Source organism: Ostrea edulis, chromosome 4 (genome assembly GCF_947568905.1).
Source record: "Ostrea edulis chromosome 4, xbOstEdul1.1, whole genome shotgun sequence".
Taxonomy (NCBI): domain Eukaryota; kingdom Metazoa; phylum Mollusca; class Bivalvia; order Ostreida; family Ostreidae; genus Ostrea; species Ostrea edulis.
Window position 1 is genome coordinate 47704923 of NC_079167.1, and position 17700 is coordinate 47722622.

At 36.0% G+C, this 17700-nt stretch overlaps 1 protein-coding gene across 1 annotated transcript in view; it reads right to left on the reverse strand.

Moving 5' to 3' along the window:
* The window catches only part of LOC125671031 (AP-1 complex-associated regulatory protein-like), an 87364-nt gene that overhangs the window by 20240 nt on the left and 49424 nt on the right, over positions 1–17700 (reverse strand). Inside the window, exons 3-4 of the mRNA XM_048906517.2 lie at positions 14986–15006; positions 13598–13623 (exon numbers count right to left, since the gene is read on the reverse strand). Of these exons, the coding sequence (XP_048762474.1) occupies positions 13598–13623; positions 14986–15006 (47 nt within the window). The remainder of the gene's footprint in view (positions 1–13597; positions 13624–14985; positions 15007–17700) is intronic.

A 17700-nucleotide genomic window follows, 5' to 3' on the forward strand; every position in this document is an offset into this window, starting at 1 on the left:
GGTTTTTTTTTGTTTACACGTGTGATTTTTAAACAAATACATGGATGTTATAGTTTTTACCCCCAAAATTAAGGCCCATTAGGGTGGGGGGTCATGAAATTTACAATTTCCTGTTTCCTTTACCTACAGATGTTACATACCGAATTTGGTCAAGATTCGCCCATTAGTTTCTAGGAAGAACTTGTTAACGGACGGTGAACGACGCACGATGACGGACGCAGACCAATAGCAATAGCTCACCTGAGTGACTCAGGTGACCTAAAAATAGCGACACTACGAGTGCTGGACATGTAGAGTGCTGAACATGTAGACCTGCACATAGACTTGTACGCAATAGTAAACGCTTAGTAACACAGGCTCTTTCCTCCCCAGTCTTTAAAGACACAAACACATCCCTGCATTTCAATAATGCAATGATGCAGATAAAGCATCTCGCTGAAAGCTTTGTAATACACTGATCCACTGTCGCAGCATAAACCCCGCCCACCATGGTTACGTCATAGCAACAACGGAGACTTGGACAAAGAAAGTAAACAATAGCGGCGACTGTAAACGCTTTCGAGATAATCCAAGTTAAACTTTTGTTAGATTACTTTATAAGGTCATCATTTCATCCCGTGTGAAGGAGAAGGGTTGATTTTATTGATTCATTTTTATTTATATGCTTTCAAATTATTTCATTCCACTCACAAAAGCGTAGAAATCACATCAAATCGACAGGCCACGCGTTAAGATGACGATCCTCACTCGGGTTTTGTAATGCTTAATTCTCATTGCTCTGGCCAAGCAGGCTGTTGAGATTTGTTTTTCATACATTTATTCCATAATTTACATTCCTTCGTCAGTAGACTGATTAATTTTTGTTAACGTATCGTAATGATTACCGTTTCGGTAAATTGATAAGGTGATGATCACCCACTTACAGACTGAAGCGTGTTCAGATTTGGATGTTAAAATGAGTGCTCCCGCATTCTTCTCTTTTGAATCATTAGATCTATATACATTTATAGTAATCTTGGGCTCATAATAGATTGCAGTTGTCTGCATTTCACTATTCTGTAAAATACGAACAGCAACAATTATACTACACTAGCCTACACAATGGTATTATGAATAATTTTGATCAATACACTCTCTGGAACATGTTCTCATATACATTGGTATAAACTTTTTGTACAGCAATGTAAACAGGGGTGTGTTTAGACGGACCCCCAACCCCTTTGTGACAAAATAAAAGTAGTAGATTTGACATTATACTTACAGACAAGTGCATAGAAAAAAATCAATTATTTCTTATTATTTATTGATTTTATCATGTATAAAGAATAGCAAGAATAACCCTTAAAATTAACAACAAGAGGTCCATAGTCCACATCGCTCACCTGAGTCACCTTGGCCATTATCGGAAGACTTTCCATATATATTTGCATGTAAAACCATAGTCCCTATTGTAGCCCCAACTTACCCCTGGAGGCCATGATTTGAACAAACTTGAATCTGCACTATGTCAGACAGCTTTCATGTAAATGCCAACTTCTTGGGTCCAATGGTTCTTGAGAACAAGATTTTTTCTATATATTTCTATTCAAAACTTTGATCCCCTATTGTGGCCCCAACCTATCCCCGGAAGCCATGGTTTGAACAAACTTGAATCTGCACTATCTCAGGAAGCTCTTCTGGCTCAGTGGTTCTTGAGAAGATTTTTTTTTTAAATTCCTATATACGAGGGCTGTTCGATATGTAATGCGTATTCTATGATATCTCAAAAGCATTCGACTCAAATAGTGAAATGAACATTACGTCCCTTCAAAGTATTCTCCGCGGTTTGAAATACATAATTTCAATCTCTAATCCATTTTAAATGCATCAAGGAACGCGGATTTAGGTAGACCTCTGAGGCACTGACTGATGGCTGAGCCAAGGGCTTGTCGGGACTTATAACGACGACCAAACAAGAACTTTTTAAGTTTTGGAAAAATGAAAAAGTCACATGGCGCTAGATCTGGAGACTATGGTGGGTGTGGCAGACGGTAATCTTCTCCGACTTCAAAAATTGCTTCACAAGCTTAGATGTATGTGATGGAGCATTATCATGAAGTAGACGAACATGCCTAAATCTTGACACAGGGCGTAGTTTATGATAATATTTCTTGAGCTTTTTTAGTATAACATCTCGGTAATACCGACTTGTAACACTTTTGCCCTTCGACACCGGAATTTGTACGGCTACACCATCACATGACAAGAATATGCAATAAAGAACCTTCTTTGTGTTTATGGTTCTTTTGGCAACTACAGGCCTTCTACCGTGTTTAGTTAGCTATACACATCTATTTTGTTTCCAATTTTTCTTACTGGTTCGAAATAGTGAACCCATGTTTCGTCACCAGTAACAATGTTTGCAAATTGTCTTTGATTGAATTTGGGATACATTTTGAGCAATTGCTTAGCGGTTTGTACTCGTACCCGTTTTTTGGTCACCTGTCAATGTACCTGGTATGCGGTATCCATCTGGCAGAAACCTTTCGTACTTTCAAAATACGCTTCAAAATGAAATACACCAGCGATAGCGACATGTCAACAGCTTTGGCAATATCACAAATCGTGTATCTGCCATCACTTTAAATTATTTCCTTGACTTTTGAGTCGGCCTGATTTTCCTGCACCTTTGACAAACTCTGTGCCAGTCAGAAATGTCTTTCTCAAACTACAAACTGTCTCATAAGATACCTTATCAGACCCATAAACTTCCCCCAATTCAGTAAAAATCTGCAATTACCGAATGACCGAGTTTTGTGCGAACTGATTTCTTCAATATTCTCAACCCGTTTCCCAACAATTTTTACAACAGTGGTCAACGACTGGCTCTATTGAAATTACTATACGTATATGGAGCTGAAGGCTCGTGTTTATACCGTTGGAAAGGTATTGAATAGAGCTATTCAAGAGTATCATCATCCGCGAAATCCTGAAAGCGTTATCTCGCTGTTGTACAATACAAATTACATATCAAACAGCCCGCGTATTTCTATGTAAAACTTTGATCCCCTATTGTGGCCCCAACCTACACCAGAGGCCATGGTTTCAACAAACTTGAATCTTCACTATGTCAGAAGCTTCATGTAAATGTCAGCTCTTCCGGCTCATTGGTTCTTGAGAAGATTTAAAGATGTTCCCTATATTTTGCTATGTAAACTTTGATCCCCTATTGTGGACCCAACCTACCCCCGGGGGCCATGATTTGAACAAACTTGAATCTGCACTATGGCAGGAAGCTTTCATATGAATCTTATCTCTTCAGGCTCATTGGTTCTTGAGTAGAAGATTTTTAAAGATTTTCCTACATATTTCTATGTAAAACTTTGATCCCCTATTGTGGCCCCAACCTACCCCCGGGGTCATGATTTGAACAAACTTGAATCTGCACTTCAGGAAGCGTTTATGTAAATCTCAGCTTTTCTCGCTCATTGGTTCTTGAGAAGAAGATTTTCCCTATATTTTGCTATGTAAAACTTTGATCCCCCATTGTGGCCCCAACCTACCACCGAGGGCCACGATTTGAACAAACTTGAATCTGCACTATGTCAGGAAGCTTTCGTATAAATCTTATCTCTTCTGGCTCATTGGTTCTTGAGAAGAAGATTTTAAAAGATTTTCCCTATATATTTCTATGTAAAACTTTGATCTCCTATTGTGGCCCCATCCTACCCCGGGAGCCAAGATCTGAACAAACTTGAATCTGCACTATGTCAGGAAGCTTTTATGTAAATATCAGCTCCTCTGGCCCAGTGGTTCTTAGAAGACGACTTCTAAATGACCCTACCCTAATTTTGCATTTATGTGATTACCTCCTTTTTGAAGGGAGCATGGCCCTTCATTTGAATAAACTTGAAAGCCCTTCACCCAGGGATGCTTTTGGCATGGTATTTTCAAAGTCGACCAACTCCGAGAAAGAAGAAATTCGTTTATGTACACAAATAAAATAAAACTGAATCATAAATAAACACCAATATCATTCACTAGCAATTCCGTTTATCTTAATAAAATACATGTAGCAATATAACGATCAAAATCATTAATGATTTTGAACCTTCGAGATGAAAGGCATTACGAAATTTAATTCATATAAAATTCCTGATGCAAATCTTGATGATTTAAAATGCTTAAACTTGATCTACTACTGCCACTGCTACTATTTGCTGCGAAAATAGACTTGTATAAGGATATCATATGTAGCCAGGGTATTGTGGCCAATTTTTTTCTTATTGTCCTGTCCTCCTTTTTTTCTTCTTTTCTTTGCGAGTTCTTGTTGTATGGATACTGTTAAATTTACATACCTATAAAATAACCCATATCCACTGGTTTAGGTTGGAATGTAGGGGTTTGTAAAATCGTAACCCAATAAATGCCAATAAACAAACAACATTTATTCACAAAAATCTTTTGTTGCAATAGCATATTGATTGACAACAATCCAGTCTGACTAAAGCCAACCCCTATCGATTCACTTCGTTGTACAACGAAGTGAATTAGTAGGGGCTGGCTTTAGTCAAACAGACAACAATCCATTGAAGGGATTTATTCTTCAAATATCATGTCCGTATTAGTCTCTTCATCAAGATTTATAATTAATAAGATTAGGATGCTTTTTGAAGCTTCTTCAATAAATCTATGGTCTTTGAAATTCAGTAATTAAAAAAATGTATATAATATTGAACAGTTTCGTTATTTCTTGAATTGGTTTTATTCTCCATATGTATCCTGACAGGTGCATTTACTCCTATTTAACATCACACGGGAGTCCCTCTCGAGATTATTTCACTCGTAAGGAGACGTCACCACTGCCGGTGAAGGGCTGCAAAATTTAGGCCTATGTTCGACGCTTATGGCCATTGAGCAGAGAGGGATCTTTATCGTGCCACACCTGCTGTGACACGGGATCTCGATTTTTTTGCGGTTTCATCCGAAGGACCGCCCCATTTAGTCGCCTCTTACGATAAGCAAGGGGTACTGAGGACCTATTTTAACCCGGATCCAAACAAACTTGCTTTCAGTAGATCTCGGTAGGGTCATCGTTTAGGGTTTGTTGAAACATTCGCTACTAAGTTTAACTGATACATTTATACAAATTTATGATTTAATTCCAATGTCATTGTCATGTAATCCATGGCTAACAAGCACAGTTCGATCTGCAAACACTGGATTTTAGTTGCATGTGTTTTACAACTTTGCATGCTCAGTGCAGTGTAGTGTGACAACGTATCGACCCCTTTTCCCTTACAATGACAGTTTTTCTTTCTTTTTTACAGCTATGATATACACTTCCTCTCCCCCCCCCCCCTTTGTGACAGTTGTAAAAAAGAGTGTACATAAAAATTGAAGATATGTATCAGCCAGTGACCACCCCCACCCCCCTCCCCCCTGAAAAAAGATGCGACATGTATGTGCCTGGATTATAAATGTCTGCGTAGTACAATAAACAACAAACATCTTACCGAGTTCATAGATACGTGTCTTCGTTATTTTGTGGACATTTAGGTTATTTTGTGGACATTTAGCTGATTTTGAGGCCTGTGACATAAGGCAATAAACGGCATGTACACTTCTGCAAGTCTGTCTTTCGTTGATGGAAATGGCGTGAATTTGGCTCCATTAAGTTTGTCTGGATACCTACTGTGTGATTTACAGATTCCAAAGAAAAATGTTTAATCATTCCTCATACAAAAAGATACGTACACACTGTATTATTAACGCATGATCGGTCGATGCATTTCTGTGTTTACTATACAAAACAATGGCGGATGTCCGATGTTTGTCCGAGGCTCGTGGTGGTGGGCGGAGCTTATTTTTTCAGCGCATTTCATTGGTCAGAATATAAGGTCACGAACTTCAGTGGATCGGTGTATTGTCCAACTTAAACGTAGTCAAACTCTTCGCTTCGAAAGCCATGTTTTTCTCTGCTCCCGAACACTGGAAATAAGGGGCTTTACTTTCAATAAGGAATGGTAAAACGACCAATCGCATATAGAAGCCGATACACACCTTCAAAATATCGGTGTTGTGTCCCACTTGAGGTAAAAGAAGTGCGACCGACCGTGGGTTTTCGATGATGCACATCTTACGACGTATTGATAGACATTCAGAGGCCTGTGGTACATTCAAATTGGATTGACAAAGAAATCGTAAAAATTAAATATTAATATAAATTAAACAAATGAAAAAATATCTGTGCCTTTTTGTAATAAATATATTAAATGCAAGGCAAAGAAAAAAAAAGTTTTTTAGAGCGGCACCTCATCCTGGCGACATATGACCCTGTTAGAATTGACGTTTACACATCGTAGTCACGCGATAGTAACAAATTGTAGGGCAAAGTTGACATAGATACAAATGGTGTTTCGCTGGTAGACAGTCCATAAAGAGCTATATACACGTAGCTAGCTACAGTCCCTGAAACGTTTACTTTACCATTTTCCGTTCGCTCATTGTGCGTTCACCGTGCGCTCTCCATTTAAAATTTTGTGTTCACAAATCGTTCACCGTGCATTCCCCAAACGTTCACCGTTCACTGTCATTCGGAACACCAAAGTGAAAGGATCGATCTTCATAGCAAGGCAAATAAGAAGATCCTGCAGTTATGAATTCAACCCTTATACATATACACGCAGCGAAGAACGAGCGCTGGTACATGCACAAAAGGCCCATAGGCCACATCGCTCATATGAGTCATTGACTCGTGCTTAAAGAGTTTCCCTATATATTCGCATGTAAACCTATTGTGGCCCCAACCTACCCCTGGGGACATGCATGTTTAACTTCAATCTCCACTATGCCAGGAGACTTTCATGTACAAATGTAAATGTAAACTTTTCTGGTCCAGTGGTTCTTGAGAAGATTTTTAAAGATTTCCCCATTATATTTGTATGTTAAACTTTGATCCCTTGTGGCTCCACCCTACCTCTGGGGTCCGTGATGTTAACAAACTTGAATCAGCACTATGTCAGGAAGATTTCATGTAAATGTAAACTTTTCTGGCCCAATGATTCTTCGGAAGTTTTTTAATGATTTTCTCTCTATATATATTTGTATGTAAAACTTTGATCCCCTATTGTGACCCCATCCTATCCCTTGGGGCCATAATTTTAATAAACTTGAATCTGCACTATGTCAGAAGCTTTCATGTAAACTTTTTTTGCCAAATGGTTCTTGAGAAGATTTTAAAAGATTTTTCCTGTATATCTGTATGTAAAACTTTGATTCCCTATTTGATCCCCTATTGTGGCTCCGTCCTACCCCCAGGGACCAATATTTTAACAAACTTGAATCTGATCTAAGTCAGGAAGTTTTCATGTAAGTTTCAGCTTTTCTGGCCCAGTGGTTCTTGAGAAGAATATTTTTAAATGACGCCATGCACCCCATTTTTGCATTTTCGTGATTATATCCCCTTTGAAAGGGGCATGGTCCTTCATTTGAACAAACTTGAAAGCCCTTCACCAAAGGATGCTTTTGGCCAAGTTCGGTTGAAATTGACCCAGTAATTCTGGAGAAGAAGTCGTATATGTAAAAAGTTTATAGACAGACAGACGACGGACAACAGGCGATCAGAAAAGCTCATTTGAGCTTTCAACTCAGGTGAGCTAAAAATTGGGCAGTTTCAGTTAATAAATAACACCCCAACACCCCCCGAATTATCATTTTAGAATTTTCAAGTTCGGACTAAAGCACAATTTATTATCATAATTTTGTCTCGCATGACAAGAAGTTTAGGCAAGTCAATTTTTCCCTTATACTTAAAAAAAAAAAAGATGCTACATTTCAATGCACTTTCATGCCCGAATGTCAAATTGATCTGACGAGTATTTCTGATTATTTTACGCATACATTTATGAAAGTCATTGTCAATAAATGTATTTACTCCTTTCCCCAAATTTGAAACTTTGGTATCGTTTGTCTCTAATATAAAGATGTAATTTTTCTCGTACATTTCTTCCCCACATTTAATATACGTGTAGTTCAATACAATAAACAGTTTTATTCGCATAAAAAAATATAAATATTGCACAATCTAAGTGTAATTCATGGTCACACTATTTATTTTCTATGTACAATAATTCTGGGATTATTTCCTCAGGTTGATAACTATGCATTTGCAATAAAGTGAATTACGCAAAATCTACGTGGGAATAAACCTTTTATACTATTTAAAAGCGTTCACGTATCAACACAAAGTACGTATACCGCCCGTGTTGTTTGTTTAATGCACATATCTTTATTATTATTTATTATCAATATACACTTTTTTGGCACACTGTTTTTTCCCTATAATAGCTCTAAAACTTCATTGTTATTTTGGATTTCAAACATTTCGGTTGAGCATCACTGAAGAGACATTATTTGTCGAAATGCGCATCTGGTGCATCAAAATTGGTACCGTATAAGTTTTACATGTATACACCGCTTTATCTAATTAAGACAATTACCCTAAAGCGCTTTACAGGTAAAACAATTAAAACAAACTAAAACAAAGAACAATAAATACCTATATATATATATATATATATATATATATATATATATATATATATATATATATATATAATAAATAAAAAAAAGCATAAAATCATACTAAACCTGAAATGGTTTTTTGTTTTAATTTTGTTTGTTTGTTCTGTTTTGTTTTTTAAATATAATTGTATACATGAATACCCAATTACAGATTAAATGCAACTTTAAAAAGATATGCTTTAAATTTGTTTTAAAAAACGGCTAATGGACCCTTGACTCCTTTCAGGAATGTTTTTTTAATTACATGTAATCCAAACGACCGCGCTCATAAATTTTGCAGTCATGCATGTACACCTGTAAATTCTTTATTTAAATCACATATATACATTCATGTACTAAGAAATTAAATGCTATGTATCGTTAGCCAAAATGTAATACACCAATATTCATGATTTATGAAAACGTCAAGAATTCTAAACATCATAGAATTTTTTTTTTCTACTTTCATGTATATATGTATCCGTACATGTAATACTGTAAACAAGGTACATATAAGAAATTTTCTTTTGTTAGATAGATAGATAGATAGATACAGTGTATATTCCCTACCTGATTATAAAATAATTACAATCCAAGGGAATAATCCGAAATATTCTGAATGAATAGACCAGTTTGCGTTCACCGTGCGCTCACCGTTCACGAAATCGCGTTCAGTGTTCGCTCGGCGTGCGTTCACCGTTCGCTCAAAATGCGTTCACCGTTCAAGTGGGAAAGTAGAACGTTTCAGGGAACGTATGCGCCTTTGTCCTTCCATCTAATTTACACCCACGTACTAAGCACAAATAAGTGACTGCGCACTCCTACCATGATGATCCAAGTCACTTATTGGTGCTTAGTACCTGGGCGTAAAGTAGATGGAAGGACAAAGACGCGTATCCTTGGATGCAAGGCGTGAAGTCTTACCGATCAAGATATTCCCTAGATTTATTTCCCTCGCTAACTCACATAATTCAATCAAATGCATTTTCCTATAAATGGTTGTAGTGATTCCTTTTTTTGAAAGATGGCATTTTCATGCAGAAATTTGATAGCAATTGAAGTATTCCATGCTTGTTTACATCGTTGTTATTGTAATCTGGAAGTGACATGCCCTACATTTTAATTACGTTTAATGTACGATAAAAATCAGAGTAGATCCGTATCTCGAAAGTCCCGTATTTTCCTTAAGTTTCTTTCAAACATTTAGAGATTTCTATCGCCGATTTCCCATTTTGACGTGCTAATGCATCCGGGACCTTTTTCGCAGTTGCATATGAGTATTCATTGCCCTGCTGTAAGATATTTAAAGATATTTACTACATATTCCAAATATTGTGTCCTCAACCTATCCCCCTACCCACCCACCGACCAAATTTATTCAAACTTGAATCTACACTACCTGGACATGCTTGCATATCAATATGATTAATCATGGCCCTTTTGTTATTGAGAAAAATAATTTTAAATGAATATAAGCCAAGTCGACCATTACGGTCTGAATCAAAGTCGCATGTCTTCTCAGAACAAATAAAAACGAACAAAGCCAACTAAGCTGGGCTGCAGCACATCTCTGGAATGACTTTCCAGATGATATCAAGAAGTCAACATATCTTGAAATTTTCAAAACCGCCTTAAAACCCATTTTTATATATTAAAAACATGTGTAAGCTGTGACTGTTTTAATAATCTGTAGAGTCTAACATGTGTAAGCTGTGACTGTTTTAATAATCTGTAGAGTCTAACATGTGTAAGCTGTGACTGTTTTAATAATCTGTAGATTCTAACATGAGTAGGCTGTGACTGTTTTAATAATCTGTAGAGTCTAACATGTGTAAGCTGTGACTGTTTTAATAATCTGTAGAGTCTAACATGTGTAAGCTGTGACTGTTTTAATAATCTTTAGCTATCGATCTTAACTATAGTGTATTACTTTGATAATTTTACATGTCATACTGTCTTCATTTAACTCTGTTTTATTGTTGCATTCCTCTTTTTTACCCTTGTAAAGCGCCTTAGGGTTAAATTTGTTTTATAAAAGGCACAATATAAATTTTAATATTATTATCATTATGCTATATCGAGAAGTATTAGTCAGAACGTCGTAAGTGCAGTTTTGGTCAAAATTGAGATTTCCAGAAAAATAAGTACATGTAGCTAAAATGATGCTTTACATTTCAGTTTAACAATGGCACTTGAATATTGTAAAAGTAAAACGTTATTCATTAATGACCTTATGTCTCAAGTGATTTTGAAATGCAAGAGCTTGTGCCAGAATGGCGTAAGTAAAATAAGATGGAGTCAAAAGGCCGTAAAAGCACTCGCAACATTTTGGCACAATTAAAACTTTCATGTTGGTTTCTAACCCAGTTTCATGAGCCAGAAATGAAAATGTAGCAAGCACACTTACAAAATATTAGAATAACAGGGTATATAGTATAAATGTGTGAAAATTTGAAGTATGTGCACTTGTGACCTCTTGGCAGCAGAATTCTGTGGAAAATGAAATTTGATATCAGAGTCAGAGCGACTCATGTGCAGAATCACCAATTTTTATCAGAGGCTGATAATTTTATTTTATAAACAATGATGAGTGCTAGCAAAATTGAAAACTAATTGCTAGACACGGAAACAATAAATCTATGTTAGAAACGTTTGCTCAAGTTCATATTTTTTTCTGGGTATTTTAAACATTATCGGTTGCATGGGATATCTAGATGGCAAATTGTCTGATTACCCTTGAATACAATGTACAGTTTTGAATAGTATTATTACTCTTCTGATTATTTTGAAATAACATGATCAATCCAAACTTATGTGCACAATATGTTCATATTGCTATAGTTCATTAAGGTTTTCTTTTAATATCCTTTTTATAACCAAGTGTGCTGCATATTTTAGTGTTTAATGAATTCTCTACATTCTGAAGTTAATGGATAGAAATTTTTCTTGTGATGAAAATAACGGGGAGGCGACAGTAAATGAAACAGGAAATACAAATGCAACTGTAGTGGAGAAGTCAAAGCAATTTTCAGATGCTGGTAAATTCTCAGGACACGGTACTAAGACACAAACTGTCTCTGAATATGAGAAATAAAGCAATCAACTAACTTCAACCCATGAAGAAATCTAAATTGCAATCAAAGATGAAGAAAATACATCTGCATCTATAAGAAGCAAATCTCTGAGGTGGAAAATCTAAATTTCAGAACCAAACTGTATTGGATAAAACTAAAACAGCTACGGAAAAGCTGACAGAAACTAGAACAAGAGATGTTTGTAAAATACATATGCCCCCCATGGTACAAAACTGAAAAGGGTTATACACACACATCATTTAATTGATAGTAGTATCATCAATTCAAAATATTGAGCAGACAATATCTTCCTATGTCAAAAGTGAATTGACAATGTGACCTAAAAATCAATAGGGGTCATCTACTCCTTATGCTGTACCAGTGTACCAAGTTTGGTGTCAATCAAGCAAATAATTCTTAAAATATAGGAGACAATGTATTACTATGTCCAGTTCAACAATTGACTTTTGACCTCAAAATCAATATGGGTCATCTTCTCCTGAAGATGTACCAGTGTACTAAGTTTGATGTCTGTCAAGCAAAGGGTTCTCACGATATTGAGCGGACAGTATATTCCAATGTCCAGGTTGACCCTTGACCTTTAAACATGTGACCTCAAAATCAATAGGGATCATCTTCTCCTGAAGATGTACCAGTGTACCAAGTTTGATGTCTGTCAAGCAAAGGGTTCTCAAGATATTGAACGGACATTATTTTCCTATGTCCAGAGTAGATTGACCCTTGACCTTTTGACCTGAAAAACAATAGGGGTCCTCTTCTACTCATAACCAACCCACATATGAAATATCATTATCATCAAGTGAATGGTTCTCAAGATATTGAGCGGACAACATGTGGTCTACCGACAGAAAGCGCTTTACAATAATCAATGTACATTATTACCCAAGCAGACCTTATATCAATCTAAAACTTTCTCAGGCTCCAAGGAAGCATACAGTGCAAGCTGCCATTACAAGCGCTAGGGCACTAACATTCTAACAATACGTTTCCCTGTCTATAGCCAGGTAACCCTTTTACACTTGCGTGGAGTTATTTATGTAAAGTGCCTTTCTCAAGGACACAACGTCAGCCCTGCCGCGGCCAGGACTCGAACCCACGACCTTTCGGTCGAGAGTCTGACGGCCTAACCACTAAGCCACCGACGCCAATGTCTTATTCATGAAGCAATAATGCTATCAAATAAGCTATAACTTTGATTGAAGTTGAGATAGTATCTGTGAATCCGTGACTTTAAAAATATTGTCCGTGATTCTTCCCTGTTTTGTGTGTAATTTCAGGGATTCCGTAATTGTCCGTGTTCTGACAACCTCCCGCGTATATGCATGAATCAAACTGTCATAGTATGCAGTATGCACAACGACGTAAAAAAAAATCTAGACTCTTGTTATTAAAAGTTTACCTCTGAATATAGTTTATATCATGAATATTCTTATTACTTAAAACACAGATCAAGCTTGATTCAATACACGTCTAAAACAGAAATTTTCTGGGCCTTTTTATGTACACAATCGTACATTGTTCTTTCAACTTTTCTGACCCAGTAGCTCTTGAGAAGAAGATTTTTTAAATATTTCCCCAATATAATCGCATGTAAAACTTTGATACCTTATTGTCAAAGACCCCAACCTCCCCCCATGGAAGCATGAATTCAACAAACTTGAATCTGCACTATGTCAGGAAGCTTTCATGTAAATTTCAACCTGGCCCTTCATTTGAACAAACTTGAACCCCCTTCACCCAAGGAAGCTTTGTGCCACTAAGTTTGGTCGAAGTTGGCGAAGCGGTTCAGGAGAATTTGAAAATGTAAATTAAAGTTTACGGACGGACAGTGGCTGGACAAAAAGTGATCAGAAAAGCTTAATTGATTGCTTTTTCCTTAACATAATTTTCTTGATCCAATATGAAGTTGAGGGGTACGTAGAATATTTTCTTTAAATTCTTGATTCCTCTTCCCTTACCTTGTCACTTCATCTTGTACTGTGTCCTGAAAAACAAACACTACAAATCATTAAGATCTGAGGAATTATGATGATCGATGGTGACAAGGTCAAGGCCGCGACCTTAAAACCTTATGAATTAGTACCCGAAACGTATAGAAAAGTTCTGAAGTTACAAATAAATTTACAATCAAACATATGTTGAATGTACTAGAGAAAAAAGATTTATTTGATCAATGGTTGAGATCTAATAGAATAAATAAAAATTTCAAGAACTTTTGTCAACTCATCCTAGTAGAAAAGTTTAAGGAGTGTGTTCATGAAGATTTGAGAACACATTTAGAAGATAAGAATGTGAGAACTCTTGAGGAAGCCGCAGTTATTTCAGATACGTATACTCTCTCTCTCATAAGAAGAATTTTGTAGCAAAATCTCAAGCTAGTAGTTTATCAAAAGGTTCAAACTCCAATAAAAAGGGTGCGCCAGAGATTCTAGTCCGCAGTCACCTCCCAGTGGTTCTACATCCGGTCCTAAGTCAAGACGTACTAGGGGTTTAAATTATCTGGTATTATACTCTATCTTGTCAAACTTGTTGCTAAAAGAGAGCTAAATAGTCACAAAATAAAAGTTTAGAATGTACATGTATATAAAAAGCTACGCTAATAAAAATTATGAGCAATTGAATTTTAGGTAAATTTTTAGGTAACGGAGGTTTAAATTGTGGACAAAGTTTCATATATACAATTTACTCTGGCTTGCATTACAATATTTCAGTTTGTCTGGCTATGAATGATAAACAATATAATTGTCAACTTAGACGTATATGTCCGAGTTGCAGTCTTGGAATCACCTGTCACCAAAAATCTCATGCAAGTTTCACTTTTTTTTTGTTTGATTTTCATACACAAGACAGTATTGTTTTTTGAAAAATCTCAAGTATTTTACAAACTTTTTAGCTAAAATCTCACAATTTGGTAGAGGCTTTAATGCTCAGTATCTTTGCACCTAGATTTTATGCCAGATGTCCAGGTGTAGATTGGGAGGGGGGAGGGGGGCAACTGTACTATACTATTTTCAACTCCAAAAGGACAGGGACCGTGGATTTTACTGACCTTAAGTTGTTCCTCTATACCCCAAATGATAAACTCTACAGCAGCAATTTTTGTGAAAATTAACCATGCAGTTTCTGAGTGGTAAAACATGTTCAAAAGTTTAAACGACAAACGACAATGGATAGCAAATTTTATCTATCACCTTAGTGACTAAGATAACCTACAAAAGAAACAGCTTGAAATCACTATCACAAAAATACTTTGTGTTTCACAATTGCTAATTCTAATCCGAAGGTTTTTCTGCTAAAATACAATGTTACCTGCAATGTTTTGTGAACGCTACAATGTAATACTTACATCTTCCATAAGGTTTTCAAACTGAAAAGAAAAATATATACAACTGATCAATTCAGGATAACAAAAGAAAGACCTATACGGGAGAATTTTAAATTTTCCGGAAACATTAGTCAAATTGTTATATGCAAGTTTCTTTGAGTTATTTTCTGTCATATATGTACATGAATTTTTCATATTTTCATTTCGAACTTATTTATTATATAAGATGTTGAAATTAACCCTCAAAGTTGGCCTATAAACAGCATTTCCCCCAATTTTAGCACGAATTAATTTTGACATGACTTTGACTTTAAGCTAGTCCTTCAAGGAAGGCCTGTCCCTAATATTTTGATAGGTTAAATTCTTTTTAAAAAAAATTACAATAGTATAGTTTAGGGGCACCCCTGCCTTGGGGTCAAAATTCATGAAAAAGCTACAAAAAACTAGTACTAATTGTAACCGGGAATGTTACAGATATTCCCCCTTTTAGCAAATGGTGTCACTTGTATCAGTACATTGTCATTAACTTAATGGCCATATCAGTCCTTGAAGTGTCTGGATGTATAACTATTTGATAAAGTTCAGTCCATTTCGTGCTTAAAGAAATCAGTTATATACAGACATTTAAGTATTAACCACTCAAAATTCAATACACGTGCTGGTGAGTAATTTGACCATGTTTGATACATTACAAGTCCAAATATAATGACTACAAGATAAATTTTAAAATGTTTCAACGAAAAATGAGCAATTAACAGAGACTCCAAATTACGTATAGACCAAAAACAATCCGCGTACATACACTCGCATGATATACGCGCATTCACGTGAGTATCAGCACAACCATTAATCTTACGTTGTAGGTTTTAGTAGTATGTACCATAATGATCTCAATATCATTCCATATACCTCTGAGAGAGATCTATGTAATTAAATATCAGCAAATCAAATTTCAGTACACGTGTGTGCGTGTGCGAGGAAGTGAATTCAACAACATCAATGAGTAGAGAGTCCCAAAATATATCTGCCAAGTAAATTTAAAAACTATTATTTCAAATTTTAAATGTTATAGACCAATACATGAATTTAGGAATTTAGATGTCAAGTGTATCATTCCAAAGAACATATTTCATTTTTGCAGCAAGTTTAATCATTAAGTAATCATGGCAAACACAACATGTGTCCTAACGGCTGATGGATGAAATTAGAATCTAAAACCAAACATTCGGTAAAAATCATTAGATATATAGATAAATGTTGTTAGTAATTCATATCCCTTCATCGATGTATTGACCACCTCTATGACAAGGTCACACGTTTGTGAAGTATAGAATCATTGGGTACCACGACTGGCACAGACAGATGAACAAGCTAAAAACTAGATTATATCCCTGAATCTTTTAACATGGGGCATAAAATCATTTCATGGCACAATTAATTTTAAAATATATAAAAACAAGTCGCCCACAGACCTTATCGGTCACCTGAATTTTAGTTAAAAGTATCACTAGCTCCAAGAGCTAATAATTTTCCTGTTATGATTGATTGATTGGTTGAATATTGTTTAACGTCCCTCTCGAGAATCTTTCACTCATATGGAGATCTCACCACTGCCGGTGAACGGCTGCAAAATTGAGGCCTATGTTCGGCGCTTACCGCCTTTGAGCAGAGAGGGATCTTTATCATGCCACACCTGCTGTGATGCGGGACCTCGGTTTTTGTAGTTTCATCCGAAGGACCGTCCTATATAGTCGCCTCTTACGACAAGCAAGGGGTACTGAGGACCTATTCTAACCCGGATCCCCACGGAATTTCCTGTTATGAATATCTAAGCTAAATTCTAAATATTCAGCAGCAGTATAAAACAAGATGTGTTCTTAAAAACACGAATACCTCCAAAGGTCCCTATACTGATGCAATACTTTACAGAATATGTTATATACACTATATCACCATGTTTGACCCACACTTGAATCAAAACCCTGTAGTAGCTAGGAAATTAACAATTTTGGTTCATCCTCGTCTGTTTATCCTAGATTAAGTTTTTTATAGAGAATAATCAAAATTTTAGAAGAAGTCTTTCAAATGATAAAGAAACGAAACTAATCACTATAACTTCGGCCCCATCTTGGAACCAAAACTCTTCCCCTGGGATCATGAAATGTACAATTTTGGTAAATGGCTATAAGCTACTTCTAAATATCTATTTAGTTTCAATTTAATATCAATAGCGCTAAAGATGTTATTTAAATGTTTCACATATAAAAACTAGGAAGAATTGTTTTAGCACACTAAAACTGATGTCTCCCCTTCCATTTTTCATAGTTTTTTAAAAACATTTTCATGGATCATCTTTAAAGAGCAACATAAAGAGTAAACATATGGCACACAACAGACACCTATATGTATATATATTTATCTATATCTATATATATATATATATATATATATATGACTTGCCTAGATGGTCGAGCGGTCTGGTGCGCTGGTTACATGCTGCTAGGAGATTTGGTTCCGCAGGTCGTGAGTTCAACCCCGGGTAGGGGTGGAAGTGGGTATCCAAATGAAGTGAAATTTTCTGTGCTTCATATTAAATATTTCTTCACTTAGGACAATTATGTTCATTTAAGAGTTCATTGCTATTCCTGTGTTTTATATATATATATATATATATATATATATAGTGGGATCAATCTCCGATATAATCTTCTAGAGTGCTCGACGTGGCCTCACGGA